Genomic DNA, 13,500 nt, shown 5'->3' with positions numbered 1-13,500 from the left:
TTTTTTTGAAGAAACAGAAGAGAGAAAAAAGCAGATCTCCATACAGAACGTCGGTGTTTTGTACAGAAGACTGCTGCTCTGAAAACGTGTATTTATGGTCGAGCTTGTGGCATTTGGTGCCGAATGGGGTCGCCTCCAACTTTATTAATGACTGTGGATGGACCAGCGGGGAACGGCGCCACGGGGAGGTCACATCTTCTCACCACCGTGTTTTCTGAGACCTTCTCCTTGACCTTCTCCATCTCTTCGCCTGCTGGCCTGGAGGAAGCGGCGCTTCTCGTAACCGCTTCTCTCTGGAGCGGAGCCCTCGCGCTGAACTCCGCGGGAATGTGTGTCTGCGCGCCGCCCTAATTGCTCCCCCTCGCCGTGACTCGGAGGGTCGCTGTTTAAAGACCCCGTCCATTTCACACTTCAGCCCAGTTCGGCACAATTAACGCCTCTGCTGCTGCTCCAGTCCAGCCGAGAACATTTTACAACCAAACTGTTAAATAAAAGCAGTGATAAATGAATTTTAATTGACATCTTTTTTGGTCTTTTTCAGGTTTCAGCCAGTGGGTCTGGTAGAACGTATCCAGGCCATCGCCCAGAACGTTTCAGACATGGCCACGAAGGTGGAACAGATTCTTCAGAGGGCCACAGGCAGAGGTTCTGGTTCCATTTAGGACCCTGCGTCTCCCATTAATTCTCAGATTTTCTGACAAATCTTCACCGATTTCCTCAAGCCACTTCTCCATCTGGCTCAGTGAAGGTCTCTAAGCAGCTCTGGCTGGTCTATCCGAAGATGAAGGATCATGGCACAATGCAGTCATTAAAAATCTAATATATAGATATAGATCATTTAGATACATTTATTACTGGTTTAAGCACTACACACAAATGCAATGTAACTGACAACCATCTAGTGGGGCTTCATTATGTGAGTTATCTCTGTCTTAAAAGGAATCGGAGATGAATAATCATCCACACATTTCTAAATGATCAATTAACCCCCAGCCATACAGGGTTTATAAGCTCCTGTTAACATCCAATTAGATTCCGGTCCCTCTGCCTAACCGGCTGCGACAGTCATTTCGTAGTTAAACGGCAATTACACGTCCAGCACGGATACTGTTTCAGGGAATGATTTCCAGCGTTCATTTTGTTCGGCGTAACAGAAGGGCCCACAGCTCCTTTGTCTGTGATTAGGATCGCTTGCCGAACTGGGAGGAGAACGTGGTGAGTTGCTTTAATTAGCCGAGGCAGAGCAGGCTGCCAGCGCGTGGGAAAGTCTACTATATAAATTATAAATATCGCTTTTAATAACTGTTATCAATTCCCTGTTTCCCAGTGGAAATGTGCTTTTTAATGAATTCGACAGGCCGTGTTATTTATTGGCCCGCGTTTCTGCGCCATTAAAACGAATGATTGATTTTTAAAACATTTTACATCCCTTTTAAAAGTGTGGTGAGGATGGCCACGAGGAGCAATGTGTGTGTTTTGTCACCATGCAGCCCGAGAGAGCTCCACAAGCCAATGTGACGTTCCGAAGGACCCCCACTACCCAGACTGCCCCAGTAAGGTCGATGTGAGTCACGCCCGCAGCAAACCCGTTTACCAGCCATGTGCTCCACAGTCGCTGGCGTCATTATGGAACCGGTTTCCTGTTTCAGTGGATGCGTGCCAGATGGACCTCGGACCCCTGCTACAGCTTCTACGGAGTGGACGGCTCCGACTGCTCCTTCCTCGTATACCTGAGCGAGGTGGAGTGGTTCTGCCCGCCGCTGGCCTGGAGGAATCACAGTAGCACCCCCTCCGTCCGTACCACACCCAGCTCACAGGTGGGGTCGTGGTTCCAGCCTGCAGGGCTTGCTATTTGAAGTTCAACCTGGTCACATGTTTGAAGAGATTAATGGACTTATTAGTAATACTGTGCATAAAATTACTAATGAGTATGTTTAGCACCGAAGAAACATGGTTTTAGCACCATGAGCAACATTTACGTGTCAGATCATCTGCGATGGTTCATAAACTCCAGACGGTCGCAGCCCTCTCTGAATTAATGGAAAAAAATTATGTACACATGACAATTCAATTTCTCTATTTGAATTAATATTTTAGAATGCATTGTGTTCACTGCATACCTTTGAACTATATTACCTTTTTATATTAATAAGCAATAAGATATGAGGATATGAGTCAAGCAGTTTGTGACCGAACTTAAGATTAATGACCCCCCAAGTGTACGTTAGCGTGGGCTATGACCCCTGACCTTGCCCACAGGCTGCGACGTTGCGTTCAGATCTCGGGCCGCTGCTGGACCAGGTGGGCACAGGGAAGGAGTCTCTGAGCTTCATGAGGAGGCGGATCCGTCGGCTGGCGGTGCAGTGGTCTGCAGCTGCCCGTCGTCTGGACAACCGTCTCTGCAGCCGCTGGCGGGAGCAGAAAAGGGTAGGTGTTTGCTTATTAGACATAATAATCAGAATAATGGAACTAATGTGCAACACTTTTGACTGTGCAGTAAGCCTAGGCAATAACCTTATACATAATATCATCAAATAAAAAAATTATAAAGTCAAAGCAATGTGTAATGAATATTCAAATAGTTGTAAATAACGATATCTACATTTACATTTACAGCATTTACCAGACGCCCTTATCCAGAGCGACTTACAATCAGTAGTTACAGGGACAGTCCCCCCCTGGAGACACTCAGGGTTAAGTGTCTTGCTCAGGGACACGATGGTAGTAAGTGGGGTTTGAACCTGGGTCTTCTGGTTCATAGGCGAGTGTGTAACCACTAGGCTACTACCATCCCACCATGAATCGTTAATGTAAATAATTTAAACATTATGCATTAGGGCTTATGCGTAGTACATAATATTTGTAATAATTTTTAGACATTGGCCAGCCTACTACATAATCAGCATGGGTATGTGGAAGAAGAGCCTCTATGCTAGTCTGAAAAAGTGGCTTCCAGCTTGGTTGATTAGTAAGTATGTAGGTTAGTTGATTGGTAAGTATGAGAGTTGGTTGCCAGGTAAGTACGTAGGTTGGTTGGTTGGTTGGTTGGTTGGCAGCTTGTATGATTGTTAAGTAGGCAGGTAAGTAAGTGTATTGGTAGGTAGGTCAGTAGCTTGGTTGATTGGTAAGTAGGTAATTAGAAAGCTTGGTAAGTAGGTTGGAAGCTTGGTTGAAGGTTAAGTAGGAAGGTAGGGAGGTTGGTAAATAAGTAGGTTGGTAGGTCGGTAACTTAGTTGATTGTTAAGTATGTAAGTTGTTTGGTTGGTAAGTAGGTAAGTAAGTGGGTTGGTAGGTAGGTTGGTAGCTTGGTTGATTGTTGGTTGATTAGAGATGCTGCTAGGCTTTCTTGGCTGTTGAGCTGGTATTGTCCAGGAGAGTTTCTCCTCTAGATGAATACAGAGGAACTTTGTGTTCTTGATAATCTCCACACAAGATCCATCAATGTTCATTCTCTTCTGAAGTCAACAATTAATTTCTTAAAAGTTGCCACGCCCTTAATGCCTTGGTCCCACAACTTGATTATTCACCCCAGCCCCTCCTCGCTTGTAAATGTGATGGAGAGCACCCAGTAAACATTTTATTCTCAGCTCTTTGGATTCATGCTTTGTTTATGGTGACCATCCCCGGGTGACCCTGCATCCATTTCTCTCTTTCCATGCTGTGGTTGTTGCTACAGCCCTGCAGAGACGTAGAGGGAGATGGAACAACAGTTAAAGGTTTTTTATTTCATGGCACGAGCTGCTCATGGGCCAGATAAGTCTGGTCTGCAGCCAGTCACTCTGCAGTTGGAGGTCAGTTATTCAGAACTGGAATACAAAATACAGGACATGGTTGGAATGGGTCTCTGATCAGATGCCCATAGCACCCTATACAGCCTGTGTCTAATAAAGTGGCCAGGGACTGTATGTTCGTGACCCGACATTTAATGCGAAGCTCAGTTTGAGTTTTTTTCTGTCTCTGTGGCATCAGGCAGGGTTTATTGTGGTGTTGTGATGACGGGCCCCCGGGGGCCGCGGCTCTTACTGCTGCAGCTGCTCTGTTTTAAAAGCAGACAGAGAGAGAGAGGCAGTAAGAGAGTCAAAGATACACCGGTGACAGAATAGATCCGTTCAGCAGGGACACATGACACGTGGCCTTTGAAGGAGTTGAAAGTGAACCCTTGCTGGTTTTTCTTCTGTCGCACCGACGCCCGGTTTGTCACCTCAATGTTCCCGTCTCTCCCCTTTCTTCTTAGTTATTCCTTCAGTTGTGATAAAAGGTCAGGCGGATGTGAGGCGGATGAGCTGCTGAGTCAGCAAATGTCTGAAGACACGAGGCTGTGGTGCTCAGCACACATTTCCCCCACGTCTCAACTTAAAGGGTTCCAAAATGAAAAATTCGGAGAATTTGGAAATGTACCGCATTTTTTCGTACTCATTATTTCGTTAACCTGCATTAATGGTCCTCCTGTCCCACCAGATCCTGGTGCACGTGGGCTTCCTGACGGAGGAGTCGGGGGACGTGTTCAGCCCCAAGGTGCTGAAGGGCGGCCCGCTGGGGGAGATGGTGCAGTGGTCGGACATCTTGGCCGCCCTCTACGTGCTGGGACACGACCTGAAGATCTCTGTCTCGGTCAAGGAGCTGCAGCGGTGAGTAACGGAGCGTCTTTCCAGTGACCTTCCTTGATTTATGATGTCTATCATGATATCTGCAACATGACCTCGTTCCTCAGGTGGCATCTATTGCTATTATTATAACCCAAAAATATTGGTCTGCCGAATAGATTAGTAACAATTTGCAAACCATCCAGTACCTACAGAAGTGCATTATGGGACAGAACTGCCACAAAAGGAATGATTTATATGCTCATTGATGAAGAAATGGCGCAATTGTAGAGCGCCATGCAGGGAAGCTGCTTAGAGTTGATGTTGTGAAAACTTCTAAAAGATTCTGAAATCTTCCCAAAAGTTGCGTTAAAAGAAGATGATTGGAGTATCTGCAGTGGGTTGGACCTGCACTAAGAAGTTGCTCCTCGGCACCATGCTCCACAAACGGCCACGCCCAGCCGGGTCAGTGGGAGTGTTTGATAAGTAGGTAGTAAAACGAGCGATCGGCGAGCCGCGGCGGGATCTCTAAGCCGCTTTTCGGCTGGAGTGAGCGCGCTCAGTAGCGCTCGGTGGCTCTGGGTCCCTCACGGCGACCACGTCCCCACGTTGGAGATAAGGAGCTGAAGGAGATAAGAGCGGATTGATTTCACAAGAAGGAGCAGGTTCATTTCTCTTATGTCACCTGTGGACCGATTCCCATTTAAGCCTCAAGGTTAATAATCAAGCGTGTGTGTGTGTCCTGAAAGGAAATTAGTCGGTCTTTTCACTTCAATAAAAACTCCACCATTGATGCACCATTAATGAAACAAAGAAACGTTTCTCACTAAAATTGCCCCACGCCCTTCTCTCTCTCTCTCTCTCTCTCTCTGTCTGTCTCTCGCTCGCTCACACTATTAAACAGATAGATTGTTATCGCGGCTGTTTTCGTCCCCTGTGGGACGAATCTATCAAGATTTCATCGCCCCATCATCCTGCCTGCTCGAACGAAGCCAGATAGTAACTGACACCCACCAACACACACTCACAGCCTAATAATATCACACAGGCGATGGAGGGCTGCTCTTGTTCACTTGGTCGTGTTCCCAACTCTTCTTCTGCAGTTTAATTCGGCATGCCACATAAAGTCTTACAGCTGGCTAGCAGAGTGTGTGTGTGTGTGTGTGTGTGTTTTGGTCTTTACACCGGATTGGCCTCCACTGAGCCATTTCCTGTCTCTCTATTGAATTTTTCTTCTTTCCCCGATACAAATAGCTGTCAGATGTGATTTAAACTGAAATGAGCCTCTTTTCCCCTTCCTGTCTGTCTTTCATACACCGCCAATTAAATATATATATATATATATACATACCCCAACACTCCTATTTAATTATCAGCTACCTTCGAAGGGACAAGGTTGAGACATTTCCTTTTTCACTCTTAATTCTGACATTTTCAATTATTGTATTACGTTGTAGTCAGATTAATGATCTTTTATCTTCTCCGTTATTATTTTGTTTCATTGAAATAGTAATTAGACATAATATCTCATATCTAGGATTTCTTTTTACTGTCACATGTGACACACCACAGCACAGCACCCAGTGAACCCAAAAAATGAAATGTGGGCGGCCATCTAACCTACAACCTTCCGATTACTTGGCCTCTTCCTGATGGCCCTGTTCATGTGTCATGTGATCACGTGAGGCGTGCTTATGATTATTGAAATAGATTGATTGTTAATAAAAAGAGAGAAAGTGGCCAGAGGGACGCTGCCACGCCGCTCTGGAGGCGGGGGGTTAATTGTCCCTGATCCTCACTGCTTCTGACATCATATTTGTCCGCCGGCGCGGCGCTGGAGGCCTCCTGGGGACAGCTGTCACCTCAGTCGGGTGACGCCCTGATGCCTGGGTGACGGATGCTGCTAATTATCCGCTGCAGAGCACTGGAGCCCCTGAGCGACGGACTGTTCTGGGCCCAGACAGGCGGCTTAAGCCCCGCCCCTCAGCGCCACTCACTTTCCGAGCCGGCACAGTGAGGCTGGGGTAAAGGTGCGGAGGCTGGCATTCATTAAAAAATGAATTAGGGCAGAGCAAAATATTACTAATTATAATAATTGTGGCTTATTAAAATGACTGGGTAGCTGCAGTGTCTATATTCCCAGTTCCTTGATTGCATTAGTCGGAGCTCGAAATACCTGCAGTGCTTGTGAATACAATTTATATTTGAAATTTAGATTTTTTTTAATGCCAATAATTCTAATATGCATATATTAAAATATTTTACGTAGCACATGAATAATTAATTTTTTCTTGAAGCTTAATATTTTTCCCAAATAAATACGGACGTATGGAACAGAAATACATACCTGTGAAAATATGAATATACAGAAGTCATTCAGATGTAATTGTACAGCTGCGTGAAATGTACAGTAACTGGAGCAAATTGCCAGTAAAGCCTACTTAGGTGTCGCTTTGGCTCTGCATCGCCGCTGGCATCTGCATCGCCGCTTTTGTTTCTCGGCTGTGATCTGAATCCAGATCTGGAGCGGCGACTTTTAAAAATAGCCGTAAAAATGCATGTTGTGGTGCTTCTAAAAACCAGATGCAGCAGTTGGAATAAGAATTCCATTCATACTGATCTCTGCTTTTTGATTGGCTCGGAGGTGTTCTTTGAATGATTTGTATTCTTTTAGAATCTTAACTTAAAGTGTCCAGGTTCCGCTGACTTCCTACCTGACTGCCGACGGAATTACGTTGCTTAGCAACAACTGCAACATCTCATCATGGATGGAACTGGTTTCCACTGCAGTAGCTAAATCTGAAGGGGGGTGGAGATGGTTGTTGTGTCTTTATTCATCAGAATGAACAATTACACTGCGGCATAATAAAAATGTTCCAGATTTGACTAATGTGGCAAAATAATTCAGCATCAGAATCTTGTTGTCATGGAAATGGAGTTAGAAAAGTTTAGTTCAAGACTAAAGTTTTGGATCTGCTGTGCTTCTTGTTAAGCTTGAATAATTTAATGTGTGCGGTTTTTGTAGCGAACTCGGCCCGGTCGGGGTGCGCGGGGTTCCCCAGGCCACGTTCTGCAGGTTCCTCTGAGTGTGCATGGCCTGCAGGCCAGACTTTTTAAATCTGAATGAGTGATGAGGTCCTGCAGCAGCTGCTGTGTGTATCTGACAGATCACCAGGGGGCAGACACACACACACACACACACACACTCACACACACTCTCACACACACACTCACGCACACACACGCACACACACACTCACGCACACACACACTCACACACACACACTCACACACACGCACACATTCACACACACTCTCACACACGCACACACACACACACTCACACACACGCACACACACACTCACACACACACACTCACGCACACACACGCACACACACACTCACGCACACACACGCACACACACACTCACGCACACACACGCACACACTCACGCACACACACGCACACACACACTCACGCACACACTCACACACTCACACACACACACACGCTCACACACACACACACACACTCACACACACTCTCACACACTCTCACACACGCACACACACACACACTCACACACACGCACACATTCACACACACTCTCACACACGCACACACACACTCACACACACGCACGCACACACTCACACACACACACTCACGCACACACACACGCTCACACATACACACTCACACGCACACACACACGCTCACACATACACACTCACTCACACACACACGCACGCACACAAAACACACGCACACACACACTCACACACACGCTCACACATACACACACACACGCTCACACATACACACTCACACACACACGCACGTACGCGCACACACACGCTCACACATACACACTCACACACACGCACACACACACGCTCACACATACACACTCACTCACACACACACGCACGCACACAAAACACACGCACACACACACTCACACACACGCTCACACATACACAAACACACACACACACACACACACACACACACACACTGGCTCACAGTTCAGCACAAACACACACAGAACATTCAAGTGACTGTATATTGAGTTTATGGCTGGATCGGTGTGTATGAAAGTGTGTGTGTGGGTTTAGGTGGAATTTTTAGATTTGTCTTCTATTTCCATTGTTGTTTATATTTATACACGAGTTTTGCTTATTAATTTGACTGCAGGGTCTATTAAAAGATGACTTATTATTTAATGTTCTTTATGTAAACGTGCTCCTGTTAAATACTAATGAAGCTTAGACTCGTTTTTTTTGTTGGCAGTTTTGTACATCAGGTTCCCCTGGGAGTAAATTTGTGTAAAAGCGGGACTGCAGGAACGATGAGGACACATCACACACATCACATCACACGCAAACACCATTTCTCTCTTCCTGATGTCTCTCTGTGTGTGTGTGTGTGTGTGTGTGTGTGTGTGTGTGTGTGTGTTTCTGAGAATATGGAATGTGCAGCTTTAAACTTCATAGACAGAGACTTCACTCAACTTTCTGAGCTCCAGGCCATGCAAATTAAATCAAGACCCATCTGTATGATCCTTGTTTCCCAGTCAGTCTCAGTGTGGGATGTTTCCCAGGATGCACTTCTGTTTGCTGCCATGTGACGAGCTGGGCAAATAGAATAGAACAAAGATGATTGTCAGTGCTGCATTTTTCAGTTGATAAGCGACAAGATAGTCGCTTTCTGTATGACGCGGTAAAAGCATCATGTGACTTTTAATAGAAGCAGCGCATAAACGGGACTCATTCCTGCCCCGCCCGGTAATCCGTCTCATTTCACCCGCGATGGTGGCAGTGGTGTAGGGGCTGATAAGATGACAGTAACTTCTATTCTCTCTCCCTGCGATACGTCTCTCGGTGCGGCATGACGAGATCAAAGACTCGCTGACTGCCGATTGGTCATCTGTCAGGTTCATGTGGAAAGAGACTGAACAGCTGAAGGTGCTGAAATGTGCGTTGCAGGTTCCTCGGAGTTCCTCCAGGGCGAGGCAACTGCCCACTGACAGGACGTTTGCCCTTTGACCTCATTTATACAGACTACCATGGCCTACAGCAGATGAAGCAGCAGATGGGCATCTCCCTGAAGAAGCACAAGTCAGTATACTGTGTGTGTGTGTGTGTGTGTGTGTGTATATGTGTCAGTCCAGGTTTATGAATGATGGACGACCTCCACCCCTACAGTTCACAGTATATTGAGAGTGTATGAGAGGGACAGTGTTTGTGAGAATAGTGTATGTGAGGAAGGTGGGTAAAGTGTGTGAGGGGATGGTATTTATGGGGACAGTGTGTGGGGGGGGGAAATGTGTAAGGGGGTGGTGTCTATGGGGAAATTATGTGTGGGTAAAAGTGTGTGAGGGGAAGGTGTTTATGGGGACAGTGTGTGGGGGGGAAAAGTGTTTAAGGGATGGTGTTTTGATGGCTTTGACTGCCCTTCTGGTTCTTTAACAAATCTTGCGTCTGTTTTTATTCTTCTTGACCTCTAAGCAGCATTTGATAAAGTTAACCACAAGGCTCTCCTGTCCATCCTGAAGACACTTGGAATTTGGGGTTCAGCATGGCTTTGTTTCCTACCTTGATGAGCGGTTGTACCATCTGACTTGGAAAGGATCCAGAAAGAAGAAAGTGAAGTGATTTTTATTGTGATACACAACACATGGTGACACAACGAAATATGTCCTCTGTATTTAACCATCACCATGAGTGAGCAGTGAGCAGCCATGACAGGCGCCCGGGGAGCAGAGTGTGGGGACGGCTCAGTGGCACCTTGGCGGATCGGGACTCGAACCCACAACCTTACGATTAACCGCTAGACCACCACCCCCCCGGAACTTTTGAATGGGCCTGCATCCACATCTGCTTCATACAAAATCTCCACTGGAGTCACTCATGGCTCAGTACTCGGTCCTCTCCTTTTCTACACAAGATCACTTTGTGAGGTCCTTTACGGAAATGGATTATCCTACCACTGCTATGCCGACGAACACAAATCATCTTCTCTTTTCCTCCCTCAGAGCTACATGCCACTCTCAGCATGTCTAACTGACATTTTCTCTTGGATGGCAGCCCATCATCTAAAACTCAATCCCACCAAAATCGAACTTATATTCATACCAGCAGATTCTTCACCTCATCAGGATCTTGCTGTTTTACCTGAACAACTCTCTTTCCTTCTGCAACTGCACACAACCTTGGAGTAACTATTGATCTTTCCCGCTCATGTAGATTCCTTTTCTACAATATCACACCTCACGACTGGATTACTGTAACTCCCTTCTAACTCTCTAGTCTACCTCTGAATGCCATCCTGCCTCTACAACTAATACAGCATCACCTTCCCAAATTCTCCCACACCACCACACTGCAATGCTCCCTCCACTGACCTACAAAGTAGGGGTTTCATCATCCTACCTCACAGTCCTTATTACATCTCGCACTGCACCTCACACTGACTGAGCCTCCAGTACTTCTCGCCTGGTCCCTCCATCTCTGAAGGTAAAAGGAAGACGCTCATCTAGACTCTTCTCCGTCTTGGCCCCTCGGTGGTGGAATGAACTTCACCCTCGAGGTCAGAACAGCTCAGTCACTGAGCACCTTCACACGGCAGCTCAAGACCTTCCTCTTTAGAGAATATTTAGACTAACTTTTAACTTTCTTATAGTCTGACCACCTAGACATATATAACCCCAGACTGGAACACCAGTGATGCACAGCTGAACTGTTGACCAGCAGAATGTCTGGAATCGGTTTGGTGTGAGGATCTGTGAGGTCAGGCTTGTTTTTGGTAGAAACACACACAGCAGAGGTGCTGGATTTATCCTCCGTTATGCAAAATATTTAGCATCTCCAGTGAAGAGATGAGCATAAAATGCATAATGTGATCTAATTATCTGTAGAGCAATTAAAGGCCATTTGTTGTGGTAATGGGATTTGCTGAAAATGGTTATGAATGGGCTGCCATCCCTGTTTCGTAAGTAAAGCGCAGGGTGAGAAATTCCTTTGGCTCGAGATACAGAACCCACCCGTGTTTTTGTTCAGCGCAGCATTTTTCCATTTCCTGTCGCATTATGAGGAATGACAGGGCAGGTGACCTCCCGCTGGGCTCTTATTTAGTAAAACTGCCCAACAGAACGATGCACAAATCTCTGTCTTACACACTCACATTTTACACACTCGGCTGGATTACGGTGGTTTGTGAGAATAGACGCTGAGGAGTGTAGATAGCTCTGTGGGTCGTTGTAACAAATTCTTTGGTGGTCCATCATCATCAGGGACATCGGGGACTTCAGATGTGTCCCTTATCGCAGGTTTAATACGCAACAATCAATCAAAAAATCTATACGGACGCTGCCCAGAGAAATAGTTCTCTGTAGCTACGCTGAAGATGATTGAGATGTGAACTTCTGTGGTTATGGAATGTATATATGAATCCAGACATCCATGTCCACAATAATATTAATAGTATCAGTAATAAAATCATGCATAAAACATTGTGGGGTTAATTAGCTGAGCTGCTGTAACTTTTATACCTGACATTTTGAAGGCTGCAGAAACGTTTGGCATTCCAGGAAGAAGCATGGTTTTAGGAAACCACATCTCAAATTTGTGTGTGTGCGTGTGTGTGTGAAGGAGAATTGTTTGTCCTCACCGATCTGCTGATGGTTCCTGCTTTGATGGTAGGTATCTGCTGACCCTATTGACCTCACCCTGACATTTCTGACTCGGACCTGTAGGTGTCACATTCGGGTGATTGACTCGTTCGGCACAGAACCCGCCTACAACCACGAGGAGTACGCCACACAACACAACTACAGAACCAACTGGGGCTACTGGAACCTCAACTGCAGGCAGTTCATGACCATGTTCCGTAAGTGGAGCTCAGTGTGTGTGTGTGTGTGTGTGCAGTTTCATAGTGAGCACTGCTGCATGTGTGTCATCGTAGTGTGAGGTTTGACAGTATAACACACACAGCACACACAGCTTCAGGGTTTTTGCACACACACACACAGCAGAGCAGCATGGCAGCCATCTTCACACACACCCTGTTTGTCACACTCCCAATTGTAGCAAGTTGTGCTGTGTGTGTATCTGCACTAGGGTTGTGTTTGATGGCAGTATCTCTGCCTGGCACCCCTCTGCTTCTCTAAAGCGGCGTGTCTCCGGCCGCTCAGAAACGAATAAATCTGAATAAAGTGATGCGCTGTGCCGCCATTGGTCCACTCACTGTTTTCAGGGTCTGTCTGATGTCACTAATTCATCTGAACTGTAGGTACGCTGGGGTGCCTTAGGATTTGAAGGCACCCCAGTAATGGTGTTTGTGTGTATGGCTCACGTGAGGACACCGTGGGTGCGTTGGGGACGCGAGAGGACTGGTGCTGACCGAGCGGGCTTGCTTGGAGAGATATGTCCTGGGGCCGCTTGTGATGATGGGTTCTGGTTCGGGTTGTTCACAGTGGGGTCCATCAGATAATTATTTCTATTTTCCGCAGATAAACCCATCTCAAAAATTGATCAGTCTCTTCACAACATAAATTAGAGTATGAATGGGGAGTGTGAAAGTTTAAAAGCGTTTAGTTTTGTGTGTCTCCATGTTGGGTGAGTGTGTAAATATTTGCATACGTGTGTATGAGGGTGGGAGCTTCCCCAGGGGTGGGAGCCAATCCCCCTGCCGGTGGATGATGCCCCTGATCGCCGGTGCATTGGAACCCTGAGTGAGCAGTGGGCAGCCATGACAGGCGCCCGGGGAGCAGTGTGTGGGGACGGGAGAACCAAACCGGCAACCTTCTGATTACGGGGTCAATTCCTTAACTGCTAGGCCACCGCTGCCCCTAAGACTGACTCACTCCCAGGCCCCCCCTTTTTTTTCTTTCCTCTTTCCCTCCTCTATATGTT

General features: G+C 46.5%; 1 protein-coding gene across 4 annotated transcripts in view; it reads left to right on the top strand.

The window, feature by feature from the left end:
• Positions 1-13,500, top strand: part of LOC114794092 (alpha-1,6-mannosylglycoprotein 6-beta-N-acetylglucosaminyltransferase B-like) — a 38,909-nt gene that overhangs the window by 12,166 nt on the left and 13,243 nt on the right. For all 4 annotated transcript variants that reach the window (XM_028986413.1, XM_028986415.1, XM_028986414.1 and 1 more), the window contains exons 4-10: positions 542-645; positions 1,491-1,564; positions 1,650-1,817; positions 2,260-2,427; positions 4,459-4,628; positions 9,574-9,705; positions 12,342-12,475. In XM_028986413.1, the coding sequence (XP_028842246.1) occupies positions 542-645; positions 1,491-1,564; positions 1,650-1,817; positions 2,260-2,427; positions 4,459-4,628; positions 9,574-9,705; positions 12,342-12,475 (950 nt within the window). The remainder of the gene's footprint in view (positions 1-541; positions 646-1,490; positions 1,565-1,649; positions 1,818-2,259; positions 2,428-4,458; positions 4,629-9,573; positions 9,706-12,341; positions 12,476-13,500) is intronic.

The sequence above is a fragment of the Denticeps clupeoides genome, chromosome 7, assembly GCF_900700375.1.
Source record: "Denticeps clupeoides chromosome 7, fDenClu1.1, whole genome shotgun sequence".
NCBI lineage: Eukaryota > Metazoa > Chordata > Actinopteri > Clupeiformes > Denticipitidae > Denticeps > Denticeps clupeoides.
Note: the sequence above shows the minus strand (reverse complement) of the source record. Positions and strands in the feature narration are given on the sequence as shown.